Here is a 15,445-nt window from a genome sequence, read left to right as displayed (position 1 = left end):
AAAATGTCTAAAAAAGGAAAGAAAACCTTCTTCGCCCTCCACCTAAGCTGTTGAGAGAAAACCCGAAACCAATCCCAAGAAACAGTGATATTTTATAGGATCGTTTTCTCTTGATATAGGAAATTACATTTTCACAGACATACCAATCTTTTATCGAACCTCCCTCTATAGCTATAGTCGGATGGTTACGATATTTTGTCAAAAAATAAGTCAAAAGTAAAAATATAAATGTCCCAAAAGTATGCTTGAGGGCTTGGTGAATTTTTGAACACTCACAACAAAGTTCATGCCTTTTTGCACAATTTTTTTGAGCCATGACCCTTCCATTCTTGGTGCAACTTTCTCTCAAACCATACCAAACTTTTTATCTATACTCCAAGGAGTGCAGATGCGTCTATGGGCGGATCACAGCTTCAGTCTCTCGTGGCATTTTCCGATTACGAAAAGTCCAATTCTCTCTCATGGCATTTTCCAATTGGACAAGAAGAAATGTCTGTATCCAAATGGCTGATCTCACGAGGCACTGACCAATCAATCCCCAATGCCTATTTAACCTCTCTCGCATTCCAACGCCGACGCAGCACACCATCCCTACCCACCATTTTTGGAAGCTTTCCCCGATACGACCCAGGTTTGGATTCGCTCCATTCTTCCTTTTCTGAATCTGCCGCGCTGTCCTGTGCGAACTTCAATCTCATTCCATCACTCGCTTCTGGGTTCAATCGTGTAGGAAATGCTGACTTTCTTTGCATAAATCTCATTTTTTTTTTTAAATTATTATTATTTTTTTTAATGAGGATCAAGCATTGGATTTGCACGTTCGGTTTTGCAATGGGTTTCAATGAAGTCGCTCAGTCTTGCATTGATGTTGAATATTTTTTGTTTAACAGTTAGTGGGTGAATTAGGTTGTGTAATAATCAGTGACTAATGACTGAGTTGATTTTTTTTTAATTTATCAGATTTATGAATTTTTCCCTAAATAGTTGATGAGACATGAAGATACATAGAATTGAATTCGGACGATCATTCTGTTGATGGATGGTTAGTATGTGTGTGGTATAGAATTAAGAAGAGTTTGCTTTTAAGTGAGAACGAGCCCGAGTAGTTTAAGCTCCAAGTATGGCGATCACTTGTTTTTATTTATTTTTTATTATTTTTGGGTGCAACATGGCGATCAATTGTCCTCAATTGAATTGAGTATGAATAAGATGGGCTCTAGTTACAACAACTCCAATACATACCTATACTCCACCGAGTATTAGTTCCAACTACTTTGGACTTTCAGGTATAAGAATCCTTTATGGCGAAGTCACCATGCTACTCTATCAAGGGTCTTCATTATTATTTTTATTTTTCTTTTTGGTTTTATCCTTGGAAATCATGCCTTTTCTAGGTACTTGCCCATGTTAACTTTACATTAGTTATCATCGTTCTGCACCTTCAACTTGGATCAAATCACTCATATGTACTTGAAAACATCCCCAATTCCTAAATATCCAGGGTTGCTTGTGATTAGCTGTGGCACATGGGCTGTCAATCTATTCAACTTTTCTCCCAGGCTTATGTAACAAGGGTCGCCCTTTGTTTTTGAGCTGAATGACTTCATAGTTTTCTTAAAGAATCCCTAATCTTTGGAATGGTACAGACAGTGATGGCTGCATTGGTTATGTTGTGATTTTGATTTTCCTGTTTTGTCTCTTATTTTATTAGTAGTGGCAGAAAGCAAAAATTGACTATAATTGTTTAAATTAACAGGTTTGGTTCAATATATTTGTTGTTACTTCTTTCCCAGAATGGAGTTCAAGGGAGAGATGATAGAGAATGGTTTGGATGAAGGAGAAAGGGACGGTTGCAACTCTTTTATTGATGAGGTCGGCCACACGCTCTGTTATGTCCTCAATGATATAACCTGCCTTATTTCAGTCTTTTTGTTACACATCTTTTATTAATAAAACTTGTTTTAAGTTTGTTGATGCTTTAAAGATTTAATATGTCTGCTTAGAGTTTGAAAATTTGTTTAATCCTTTTACCCTTAATTGGGATGTTATGAAATATTTATGCATTGTTGTGAGGAAAAATGGCCTCTCACAACTTTGTCTCTGTCCATTGGCCTAGTTAATTTTGTGCTTCACTAAGGTTTAGCTTATGTAGGATTTTTTTCATTAGTAGTTTTATAAAAGAAATTGGTTATTCTGTTATCAATGTTCACAGCTATTATTTTTGCCATCCTAAGCTTGGTGGGTCAACGGAAAGCCCCTTTCCCCTTTTTTGAATCCTTTCTTTAAAGAGACATTGCCACTCAATAGTTGCCTATTAAATTCAAAATGTTTTGCACAAATGGGAGCCACTGATTCTGTTCAACATGCTTGTAGCCCTGCTCTAGTTTGATGTGAATCAGTGGTGAAAAATTTAAGCGTTTACAGGTTGGCTTAATTTTGCCGGTTGGTGAACTAAACCAACTGAAACTCCATGTATGTGTGTGTTAAGAACTTTATTATCCTACAATCATATGACTGAACTTGCTAAAAGGTTGGTTGTCATTTTTTCCCATAATCTAAACATTTATAACAATCTTACTATATTTTCTAAAGTTGGGTGTGACTCATCATGTGCGCAAACTCATTTCCCTCTGCATTTAGCCTATACTTAACACTGTTCTGTCACTCAATGCAAAAGTAAAAATAATATCCAATGAGAATGCCTGATGGTATTGTACGATTGATTTCTTAGCAATGATATAAGTGGTTTAGCAGTTGTTGCTCACATTTGAACTGTTAGTCTACTACAAGGATCACAAATTTTTGGCGTTGCATGATGACTTCTGGCAAGATAATTTCAATTTAAATTTATTCTATGCGTTGATGTTTTAACAATTCCAGTTTATTTTTATTCAATGAGTTGATGCTTTAAACTCTTTAAAGTTGACAATCTCATCTAATTTTTTCTTGTTTATTAGGTGAAGGTGGACCCTGGGAAACCCGCATCACTTACTTGGCAGAGAAAAATAAACAGTGAGGGCAATGTCCCTTCTGAATTCGCTTTAAGTTTGAAAGACAAATTTCATTTGGTACGTCTGAAAGTTGATTATATTTTTTTGCTGCTAAATATTAAACTTCGTAAAACATTTGAAAATTATATGGCGTAAGTGGTTCTTCCAGCAAGAGAAGCTGAGAAATGGGATTTCAATTTTTAGGACTTCTCTTTAAGAGTTAAAACCAAAACTTATGGAAGGTCAAAATTGCTCAATCTGAAAAGATGGACCTAAAATGCTTCATATACCTTTTGCATGAATACACACCACCTAAAAGCAGCTCCCACAAGAGATTGGGGAACTGGGGAGGGCATGTTGTACACAGCCTTACCTCCAAATTTAGATAGATTGTTTCCTGTGAATATAGAAGATTAATGTCCAATATGATGACTCTAATAGGTCTGTTAATTGTGCTCAATTGGACGAGAATAATCTGGAATGTCGAGGTCTATGATTTTTCCATAAATATTCCCTCATGATCCTCGAAAAAAAAAAAAATGTAACACCAGTGTGAAAAGCTCCCATTCTAATATGCCGTTTCAGGGGTTTGGGGGCATGATGTACGCAGCCTTACTTTCATGGTTGAAGAGAGACTGTTTCCATGACTTGAATCTGTGAGCTTCTGATTTGACTGTAGCACACTTGTCATTGGGTTAAGGCTTGCCCACAAGATCTTTAAAAAATAGAAAAATATAAAATGTCAATCATCATGTGCCTCTGTTGTTTGCAGACATAAAGAATGCCACTCCTTTTTAAGCTCTTCTTAAATATATTTTGAGGAAATGGAAATGGAATTTCACTCCTTCTGAAAAATTTTATCTGCATTGTTGCGTAAAAGTGCTCTCTTGAGCCTAGCAAACAAAATATGTCATCGCTTGAAATTGGAAGCAAACCTGGGAATAACTTCATAATTGTACTCTAGAACCTTGTATGCATACGTAGGAATTATACTGGCTCTGCTGGAAGACCGAAATGTGTTTACCGTAACAGAATTGATTACTTCGGCCTTAGTCTGCCTTGATTTACTGCTTAAAATCAAATTCAAGTATGCCTTGACATCTGCTGATGACTGAACAGATTAACCAGGCTACTTTGGTATTATCCTACATTAATTTATGTCATAAATCAAATTCAAGTATCTCAGACCATATTCTGAGGACCTGTTCATGTTAAATTTCTGGGGTGGATATGAATGTGTACATATACCTATTAATTTCCTTCCATTAATGTTTATTGACATAAGTCACAGTTCTTTGCCTTCGTAACTTTAACATCATGTTACTTTTTATTTTTGACAGGCTTCGATAGGTCTTCGGTTGTATCTTCATGTCCAAGAAGAAACTGCCAAAGGAAGGGTAATGCTTTAATTTTTATGATTTTCTTTTTTGGGTTGCTTGTAGAATTTATACAGACAAAATTATTGGGTTAGGTTCTTTTTTGGCAATATGTGCTTCATTCTACCTTTTCTGCCTTTTTCTTTTTTTTCAGGATATATTTATTAATCCTTTTGAAAAACGTGATGTCTCAGCTTGCCATGGCATCCCTTTGGGTGGTATTGGGTAAGTCTTTGTGCTGTAAAAATTAGCATAATGAATTTATAAAATTGATTCTTTGTCAAAGTAATTGGCATATAAATTAAGATGTTACTGGTTTTCCCACTATTGCCTCTAAGTGACATCTGACAAAACACGCTTGAATTTTTGTCGTTCTATATACTCACTATTGCTATTATTTTATGAACCTATTACCATTTGAAGAAATTCATTCATTAAATTTTTTTTTTCTGTGCGCATGGGCATGCGTGCACACATTCTTGTGTATATATATGAGGCTGAGAATTGGCGCACTGGTGAGGGTGCTATGCCCAAGTGGCTTAACCTGAAGGAGACAGGTTCAACTCATGAAACCAACTACTCTACAATGTGGGGTTAAGGATGTGTAGGGTATGACCTCCTTATATCACTGATGTGATGCAGGAGCCTTATGGATTGGGTGATTGTTTATTTATAGGAGAAATTGTTATTTCAGTATAATACGCCGTGGAACATTGCAAAATTACATTTATAATTCAGAAATTGTTTATTTGCTGGTACTTGAATGCTTCCTTTGATAGCGCTAGTTGAAAGTTGATTTTAATGTTCATTTATTACTGTGGCATGTCAATCGATTATTTTGCAATATCTCTGTCATCTTTTCACTGGTTGAAAAATTACCAATCTTCAGCGCTGGAAGCATTGGAAGAAGCTACAAAGGTGAATTTCAGCGGTGGCAAATATTCCCTAGAATGTGTGAAGAAAAGCCAATTTTAGCAAATCAATTTTCTGTAAGTTCTATAAATAACTTCTGAAGGAGTTCACTCTGATGCTCTGATATATTTTAGAAGAAATTACTTATTTTAAACAGTGCTCAATTTTCTTCAGTCTTCTTGTCTTGTTTTGCAAATACATGGATTATTTTTTATTTTTATTTATTTTTAAAGGAGAATATCTTATAGATCGTAGATGGGTTGTTACCTTGACCTACATTGTTGGTTTATTTCCTAATAGATTAAGCTTTGGGAGATTAGTTGTAAATGAACATGGATGGACTGGAGCTTTGTTTTTACAGTGATCATATGTTCAAATGTTGTTGCCTCTATTGGTATATATTGTCTAACGTTAGCTATTTGAGTAAATCTCAATTTGCAATGAGACGCAGAGTAAAGTGGGGAATGTTCATTACACATATATTGTTGGTCCATTCCTTCATTGCTCTAAATTTTGGGGCAAGTAGTAGCTTAAGAGAAATAAGTGGATATCTTTGTATTATGGTTGGCATAAAAGGTATATTGTAGGAATACAGATTGTAAAGGAATTTCTCTAATGAGGAAATTGTCCACTGACATTTCCCTGACAGCCAGTGGAAGCTAAGTAACTCTCAAACAATAGTGCTCCTATGTCTATGTTCTGTATGTGTCTTATTATTATTATTTTTTTCTATTTTCTGACAAAAAAACTAAATGTTAAGTTGATCCTTTTTGATTTAAATGTTCTAAAACCATAAATATTATAAAACTGTTTGTTGCAATATGAATTGATTTGTGGTTGCTATGCTAGAATGCCCTTTCCCTGCTTTTGTTTTTCAGCAGCACAAATTTTGCACTTTCATTGACAAAATGATGACAATACAAGATGGAAAATTCACTCTTTAACCTTGTATTTGTATCTTTCTAGAGTATGCCAAAAGAGGATATTGACCCCCATTGTCACCATTATATTATTGGATGCCAAGAAAAATCCTTCTCCTATGCTAGTGTGAAATTGTAGTCCCCTCCACAGAGTGTTGAACATTGACCTCTTGCTTGGGACTTGGATTATTGTCTTTTCTTAAACTCAAAAAATGTTTATCTGTTTCACTAGAGTTATGTTGTACTTTTTTCTTCATTTTCTCTTGTTGTTTTCCTTCACTTACTAGAGAACATTTTTCTTCACTAACTAGAGAACACCTTGTTTTTCTTGTGATGTACTTTCCTTCTTTCTTTATTAGTTCTTCTTTATCTAATTTTTTTTACTGGTGTTGATTTATGATAATCTACAAATTAAGTTCCATCTTTTATTGATGAACTAAAACATCTTATTAGTTGTTACCTTTTAAAAATGGAAAATAAAAAAAAAACGAAAAAAAAAAAGAAAAGAAAAATCATCATATCAGTTGTTGTATTTGGTCCTCTTGTCTAGGAAGACATTGGGTGGTTTATCTTAATTGTTACTGGTTTTGTGCTGGTTCATAATTGTTAGATTACCGCTTTACCGAAAAACTTAAAGCTATTAGGTTGTGGGCCAACAATGTGTATCAACCTTTAATACTCTCCTGCACATGCAGCCCGACAGTGCATGGAGAGATACAATCAATAGACAACACCCATTACAGGGAATACGATAAATTTTAAACACTGCACAATAAATGCGGGCAACAAGACTAGAAACAGGGGACTTCTTGATAATCAACTTTGATACCATGTTAGAGTACCACTTTACATAACAGCTTAAGCTATTAGATTATGGGCCAATAATGCATATCAAGCTTTAGCAATATACATGGTTCAGGCTTGCTTTCTTCGACACACCATACATTTGGAGGGAGCGGTTATGTGGAAAATTTCCTATTGGCACATGAAGCCTAACATGACTAAATAAGGAGAATATATAAATATCAGTTTTGAAATTTCATATGCTATTAAATTTTCTTTTGGTCTTCAGCAGAAAATTGAGATAGAAGCAAAGCAAACTTTGGGAAGTAAGAATCTTAAAGAAATTATTCATTTTCATTATAATCTGAATCTTATGGATCCCACATAAAGTGGAGATGATAAAAGAGTGAGATAGAACCAAGGAAAGGTCCTTGTGGGATTATTCAACCCATTAGTACAGGTTAGGCAACATTTGGTATCATTGTTAAAAATTTTAAAAATGAAAAAACCATAAACGAAAGCTAAAAACTAGAAATAGAAACTAAAAATGAAACTGACTGTTTGGTTAATATTTCTAAGATTAAAACAAATTTAAAATTTGATTGGAACAATGCTCATTTTTGGCCTTGCAACAAATAACAATATAAAAATAATAAAAGTACGAAATAATACAAATTAAAAATATATAATAAAAATAAAACTTATTGTATTTATTTTACTTAATTATTATATTTCAAGATTCACTTTACTAAAACAATATTATCGTGCATGACAATTGAAAATAGGGAAAATAGTTTTAAAATGACTTTTATTATTTTTTTTAATAGTTTTTAAAATTTTATGGATATTTTTATTTTAATTATATTTTAAATTCATATGATCATTTAATTATAATTTAAATAAAAATTATGTATAAAAGAAATTATTTAATATCAAAAAATAATTATGGATATTAAAACATTGTGGCAACAGGTTTCTAAAGCAACTAAAAATCATAGAAAAATTTGGTTTTTAATTTTTTGAGAACAGATGAAAATCGATAATAGAAACAAAAAACTGGCAATGTAAGCAAACACTTTTTAGTAATCTGTTTATTCATTGTACAGAAATGATACTCTAGAAAACAGAAATGATACCAAATAGACTTATATCCTCAGGCTGCTGTTTGAGAGGAGAAATCCATTTTTTGTATTGCTGGGAGTTTATAGTCAGCACTCAAGAGGATGAAATGGGTTACAAGGAGACAGAATTTCCAAGTGTCACCATCTCAAAGGCTTGCTATCTTTTCCATGCTCTGTGCAAAGATTGCAAAATCACTAATACTGTTCTTCTATCATGGCCTGGTTCTCTTCCAATCACAACCTACCCTGTGTTTCTTCAAATCTTCCTCAATTGCATAAAAAGAAAATAGAGAATAAAATGCCTGTGCTGTTCATCTTGAAGATGTATGAAAGTAACAAGTATTACATTGAACAATTAACGACCAGTGTTTCTTTATGAAATGAAGTGCAACAAATTCCTGAAAATGACACGCTTTTATGCTAATCTGAATCTTTTGGAAATTATTCAAATCAGAAAAAAAATAAGAGATGAGACAAACCTCTTGGTGCTAATATCATGTCTTCTCTTTTTTTTCCCCCACTTCTAAGGGGGAAAAAAAGTTAAAAGAAATGATACACTTTATATTAATCCGAATCTTGTAGATTGCATTCAATGCACAGGGAAATGAAAATCAGGTTGAATCAAAGGAGGGGTCCTTGTCGGATATTCGATCATATAAGGTCATTTTTAGGTTATTTTTACCCGAAAAATCATGTAAAGGGGACTATTTTTTTGACAAAAAGCAAGAGGATGGTGAGCATTTCCTTTTCATCAACACACCCCTCCCAAAAACAAAAGAAAAAGAAGAATTGCAAGAAACTTAAGAGATCTGAAAATTCAGTGAACACTTGACAAGATTATACAACTCGGGTTCATCATTTGTCAACAATCATTGGAGTTGGATATTCATTTCTTGAAAAATGCTATGAACAGTTCCTTTGTGCACTATCTTTATACACTCTCCATATGGTTGGGCCACTAGGCATTAAAACAGAAGTGGTTCCATTGAAAATGAGTAAAAACTGGTAACATTGAGATTCCAAAACCTTCTGAAGTGGTTACCTCAATTTATGTTTGAAGAAATTAGTTTATGTAACCTAATCATAGAAAGAGTGCATGATGAGAGTGCACAGAGCAACTGTTGATAGAATTCCTCTTCAACTGTTGATAGAATTTCTCTTCAACTCTTACACTACCAAATTGATTGAATCAACTTGTTGTACAGAAGTAATGACGAGATTGTTTTCCTTCTACCCAAATGATGTGTTTCATCAACTTCTGAGTAATAGATTTGGTATAATGTAGTCATGTTGGAGATCATAATTGATTTTGCTAAAAGGTAAAACTGAGAGAAGTTCTTCACATAGTCAAGCAGTTGTATTGATGTTATATACTTTGTTTTGTCTGTGCTGGTTTCAGTTCAGAAGTTTATGTCACACTCCTTAAAATTTTCGTTATGATCTTGTAATTAGATGGTAATATTCTTAAGACCTTAAAATCTTGCTTGCAGAAAAGCATTGTAGCCTTTTAATGATAGTATTATATACATTATCCATCAGCCTACTCAGATGAAAAAAAGTGTACTATCCATCAGACTGCAGTTTTTCTGTCACAAAAATTATTTAGTGTTCTTTATTTCAACATAACTTCCTTGTACAGGTTTTTGTTTCACGCCCAAATGGTGAAAAATATTCTACTGTATTGAGCCCTGGGAGCCCACAGCCTCTCCAGTAAGCCACTATATTATTGTCTAGTTGGTTTTTCATACTATTTTTTATTCATTGTTCTGGTTGCTGATAGATCAATGAACATTGTTCATAAACCCTTTACACCCTTAATTTATTTGTATGCAAAATTCTGCTTTAACCGGAACAAAATGAACCCTGCCAAAATCATATGGATAAACAGAGAGACTGCGGATTCAGGGATTGAGTCTTGGGACTGGAAATTGAATGGGCATAATTCTACATATCACGCTTTGTTCCCAAGGGCTTGGAGTGTATATGAAGGTATTATATTTTCAAGTGGTAGATTTCAGGACTAATGAAATTTTAACTTGGATAATTCATCACATACTTTGGTCAACTTTTTTTTTTTAAATGCAGGAGAACCTGATCCAGCACTAAGAATAGTTTGTCGTCAGATTTCACCATTTATCCCTCATAACTATAAGGAGAGCAGTTTCCCTGTAGCAGTTTTTACTTTCACGGTAGGAATGGGTCTCTTAAAACTGTATGTTGGATGATTGGTTGCCTCAAGGTAGCCTTGATATTAAATGGTTGGATTTTGATTTGCTTCAGCTATCTAATTCTGGAAAGACAGCTGCAGATGTCACTTTGCTTTTCACATGGGCAGTAAGTTAAAATTATTTGTGGTAGTTTATTATTTTTAACTTATTTTTTGGGCTCTTTATCCAATGTCATCCATGAACTATTTCTTTGGTCAATGTTGCACCTAGGCACTATTGATGTGTTCCCATATTTTGTAAGAATAATGCGTTCAAAGGAGCCATCCAGATTATTTAATTATTTTTTGTTTATTTTTATTCAGAATTCGGTGGGTGGGGTTTCTGGATATTCTGGTCATCACTCCAATTCAAAGATTATGTAAGAACTTCCTGATTGGCTTGACCTTTACTTTTTCATGTTCTTGTTGGAAATTTATATATTGATTCTCAAATGCTAATAATTTCTCTTTCTTTGTGTCTCTGTGGCTGACTGCATAGTTTTTTAGAGTATCATTTGATGTATTCTAACCCAGAAAAGTCATGAATCTTACTAGGATGCCGGATGGTGTGCATGCTGTGCTCCTACATCACAAGTAAGTTCAATCCCCTATTATAGAAGGAAAAATTTTCAAACTCAGTTGTTCATCCTTTTTGGCATTTCGATATTTTACATAGAATAATTTCTGTATACCATTTGCAGGACTGCAAATGGTCTATCTCCAGTGACTTTTGCAATTGCTGCAGAAGAAAAAGATGGTGTTCATGTCTCAGAGTGTCCCTGTTTTGTCATTACCGGAAATTATCCTAGTATCACAGCGAAGGACATGTGGTCTGAAATAAAAGAGGTGAAGTGAACTTGAACCATTAATGTACCATACAAGAGTTTTATGTGGATATCAGCTCTTTTATTTCACTTTGCGGAAGATATATGTAGCACATCCTGCAAGATTCTAGATTCAGCATAGTTCAAACTGATTAATATAGATTCCTTTGCTTGTCCTCCCTTCCCTCATGTCTTATGAAAAGTTTGCAGTTTCCTACGAAATAGCATGTGCATCAATTAATTCCTTTTGTTCTCTCTCTCTCTCTCACATAAAATCATTGGATGAATCTTTATTTTCTTCTTTTTATTCCTTTATTTTTATTGAGTTTGTATATAAATAAATGGTATCCTACTTATTAAAAGACTACGTAGTCTATACTATATAAATCAAATTTAACTTTTGTTGATGGATATTGTTAATAAACTTGATACTGGCCTGCAAAATGGTGCAAGGGTCTTTGAAGGGTAAAAATGAGAGAAACAGGGCCACCACCCTCACTACTTTATTCAAGGACAAATAAAGAGAACACCTTTTTTGGAAAAGAATTGTCTTTGAAAACTAGAGAGGGGTTCAGGAGAGTGATTGTGCACAGGTGTTTAATCAACAATGACTAAGGTGATTAATTAACTAGTATCCCTATTGTCCCTTATTATCACTTGTTGAGTGGTTACCACTAACGTGTTTGTCTCTACCTTTGAGAACTTGAAAATGTTTGCTAGTTAGAAACAATTTATTGAATTTTTCTTACAGAGAGTGAAGTAAAAGGTTCATATTTTCCTAAGCCTATCAAAAAGATCTTGATAGCATTCCATCCAACTTCTCAGTTGTTGTCTGGGCAGTGAGGAAGGTAGGATTCATGGTCTCCATCCCAGCATTCACAACCAAAACCAACAAGGAATACAATTAATTAAACAACCATGAACTAGGCAAACAACTGGGATAGCCACAAACCAGTCACGAATAAACTAGCATAAACATCGCCACAGCCCCAAGGAACTCAATTACCATTGCTGTACAACTCTAATGGTACCAAGCAATCATTAACCAGTGCATGAGTGAACGAACAAAAAAGGTTGGATCTTTGAACGAAAAACATGAACCACAATTTGATATTATGGATATAGTGGGATTCAAGGCATGTGGGAAGAGATCGCTGCAAAACCAGTGCTTAACGAGCAATTGGGTTTTCAAAGTTGTCTCAATATTAGAGTGGTTCATTCAATGTAAGAAGTTTGCAAAATCCTCTATTCAATTGCAATGAAGATGAATCATAATAGGCAGATTCTTGGAACTAGGGTTGTGTTCAAATGGCAAGGGTAATTTATTGAAGTTTTGGAGTTGGTGGTAGATGCAAAGAAGGGTAGTGATTGCTAGAAGTTGATCACAAAGAAACCTGCAGGTGTTTATGATTGCTGGACTTGAAAAGATGTTTGGGGGAAGGTTCAAAACCAAATAACCAGCACGCTGGGAGGTGGTGCAGTACCTGTGGAAGTGAATTGTGTCCTCAGGAAGGAGTGGTGGTGGATGACAGTGCAGCTAACTTTAGAGAAGCTAGGGTTATGTAGGACAAGAAGCAAGACCTTGGGGAGATCCTTGCTGGAGAATAATTAAGAAAAGTTGGGTCAAGAAATTGTTGGGTTAAGTTAGTAGTTTATTGTGTGTTTAGTTTAATTAGTATTGTGTATTTGGGGCCTTGTTTGCAGTATTTGTGTATTCTAGGGGTATTTTGTAATGTAATTTAGTTTTCGAGGTGTATGTGTAATTTTCATGTGAAGAGGCTTTCTTGTAAATAGTGTGTGAAAGCCATGTTGTAGAAGTTGTTGATGAATTTGAATTAAATTGAATGTGAGTTTTCCCCCTGGTATCTCCTTTCTCCTCCCTTCCCCATGCTCTCTTCTAATTTCTCCATGGCTGCTGAACCTTGATGCTCCTTCTGCATCATTTGGTATCAGGGCCCAGCCACGATCTCTATTCTTCCATTTCAGTCCACCCATTCTCCCCCACTCTTCTCCTCTTCTCTTCTTATTTATTTTCTTTCTGATCTTCTGTTTTGTCCATAATCCCCTGCTGCTCAGCAGCATTCTGCCCTCTGTTTCTCTTCTCCTTATCTTCTTCTTCTTCTCTTAATTCTCTCCCATAATTTCCTCAACTCATTGATTTCTGAATTGTGTTGCTGTCTCCTCTACTTGCATCAGTCTCTGTCCAGCGATTCCTCCAATCCTTCATCTTCTTCTTCTTTCCTTCTTCTTCATTCTTCCTTCTTGTCTTCTTCTCTCTCTGTTTCCTCATCATTCTCTCTCTGATTCTTCTCTGTTCTGAAATTTCAGTTAAAAAAAAAAAAAAACCAAAAGCACTTCTTCAGTTTCTGAACATTTTCAGAAATTCCAGCCATGTCCCCATTTGTTCGAACACCACTCTCCAGCCATGATCCTGCAAAACCACTCATTCCATTGAAAACAGAAACCTCCAAAATCCCTCCCCTCAAAATTGCATCACAGTTCGACCAGTCATGTGGTCCCTCACACTGGCCAAACTTCTCCAGCCGCCGACCCCTTCAAAATCCACCCTTGCCTGAGTTATTTTGACATACAGCCACGCCACTGTATTCCCCATCCCCTGATCTACCCTCACCTGAAAAGAAATCACCGGAGCACCATTCCCAGAGGCCCACATATTCCATGTGCCGGAGACTGCGAGTGAGAGTGTCTGCCAGAATCTCCTCCTGTTTCCAGTCTCGTGAGAAATTACCCCAGCCACGAGGTTTTAGGCTTTCTTCACAATATTTTGACCTGCATGGAGATATTTTGATCATGGACACAATATATTGCAAGCAAGTGTGATGATTTTTGGCACCAAACCCTTGAAATTGTCACTCCAGCACTAAAACTCAGGTTTTGTTGCTGTAATTTGTGATTTTTCTTTGTGAATTTGTTTCATTTCAGCAAGACAATCAATATCAAGGCGAATTGAATATAGTTTTTGAGAATTTGGGTGTAAGGCTTGTGGGGAATTGTGTTAAAGGGCTGTTGGTGATATATAGCTGCAGCATATATATGCGTAAATTGAGCGACATGGTGACACATTATAGGAAAAAGGAATGCCTTTTACCAAACTTTGGGCTCAATATCAATCTTTTTAACCTCTTTCTCAAATGCGGAGAAAAGGTTTGCAAAATCGTCATTGATAGAAGATGTCCAATGAATGTGGTTTCCATTGCAGGGACTTGCGGAATAGCCCTAAGATTCGGCTGTAGTGCTTACGGATAACAAAAAAAAAATTTGATCTTACAAACCCTAATTATGCGATTAGGATTATACCTGCGAGATTTGTCTGGTTTGATCCCAAATCTGTAAGTTCGAAAACGAGCTCTTGAAGATGACCATGAATCTTCTATTGTATTCCTTGAACATGCCTTGCTCTTGAGAGAGTGGGCTCGTAAACGGCTGCTTGGGTTTTCTTCTCTCACGAAAACGTCTGCATCTGTGAGAGTTCTTTCGTCTTTTCCAAGCCGCTGAATGGAGAGCGTGTATATAGGCTACAATAGGGACTTCTGGGCAAATATGACTAGGGCTTCCCACGTAATTAAGAATTCCTAATCCGACCCGAATTCATCCTTAATTACGTTAATTATAATTCACACCACTAAAGAATTATAATTGCACTCCCTATCATATTCGAAATTAAATTTCGAGCTCCTATTATTAAATGCTTATTTATCTTCCCACGTAAAGATTACAGATACCTGTCTATTAAATTAAATTACCGACAGTTTAATTAATTGACATATTAATTCTCTGAGACTTTCCACTTTACTTATTTGATGTGCCAGATTCAAAATTCACGTGCAGGGTTTGTTACAATCAAAACTTATAAGCTTCTTCAAGGGGGTATCATCAATCCCGATATTGAGACATGGATTCCATCAATAATTAATGTTCACAATACACATAACATCATCACCCAACTCACTGAATTTATTGACCCATAAAGAATCTCACCCTTCTATGAATCAAAGTAATAAACACTATATGCACGTGTCCAATACTCATATCAGGATTAAGAGCATAAGCACTCATAATAACCATGAGGTATTAATTGTTTTGTCCTGTTCAATACACACAAAGTATACTAGCACAAGGAGTTGGAACTGTACCATTCCTAATAGTTAAGATAGACCTATTAAAACCTTGTGCTACAGTACTACCAATGGTGTGTCCAATTTCATTTAAGACGGTGGACAATAAACTTATATTCTATAAGAACTGATGATCTAATCTTCTGTGTATAAGCCGTGCGCTACACACTAGATCAC

General features: G+C 35.2%; 1 protein-coding gene across 4 annotated transcripts in view; it reads left to right on the top strand.

Moving 5' to 3' along the window:
- The first annotated feature begins 336 nt into the window (after nucleotides 1-336).
- LOC131163709 (uncharacterized) overlaps nucleotides 337-15,445 on the top strand; it is a 36,144-nt gene continuing 21,035 nt past the window's right edge. The window contains exons 1-13 of one of the 4 annotated variants that reach the window (XM_058120397.1): nucleotides 337-631; nucleotides 1,757-1,872; nucleotides 2,958-3,068; nucleotides 4,331-4,387; nucleotides 4,521-4,591; nucleotides 5,256-5,355; nucleotides 9,742-9,812; nucleotides 9,991-10,091; nucleotides 10,188-10,291; nucleotides 10,383-10,436; nucleotides 10,633-10,688; nucleotides 10,864-10,902; nucleotides 11,010-11,154. In XM_058120397.1, coding sequence (XP_057976380.1) covers nucleotides 397-631; nucleotides 1,757-1,872; nucleotides 2,958-3,068; nucleotides 4,331-4,387; nucleotides 4,521-4,591; nucleotides 5,256-5,355; nucleotides 9,742-9,812; nucleotides 9,991-10,091; nucleotides 10,188-10,291; nucleotides 10,383-10,436; nucleotides 10,633-10,688; nucleotides 10,864-10,902; nucleotides 11,010-11,154 — 1,260 coding nt within the window. In that variant the 5' untranslated portion in view covers nucleotides 337-396. Of the gene's footprint in view, nucleotides 727-1,756; nucleotides 1,873-2,957; nucleotides 3,069-4,330; nucleotides 4,388-4,520; nucleotides 4,592-5,255; nucleotides 5,356-9,741; nucleotides 9,813-9,990; nucleotides 10,092-10,187; nucleotides 10,292-10,382; nucleotides 10,437-10,632; nucleotides 10,689-10,863; nucleotides 10,903-11,009; nucleotides 11,155-15,445 lie in introns of all 4 variants that reach the window. The other 3 variants (XM_058120398.1, XM_058120400.1, XM_058120401.1) reach the window with 3 other exon arrangements.

Source organism: Malania oleifera, chromosome 9, assembly GCF_029873635.1.
Source record: "Malania oleifera isolate guangnan ecotype guangnan chromosome 9, ASM2987363v1, whole genome shotgun sequence".
Taxonomy (NCBI): Eukaryota; Viridiplantae; Streptophyta; class Magnoliopsida; order Santalales; family Ximeniaceae; genus Malania; species Malania oleifera.
The sequence above is the reverse complement of the archived record's forward strand: the minus strand, read 5'-3'. Positions and strand labels throughout refer to the sequence as shown.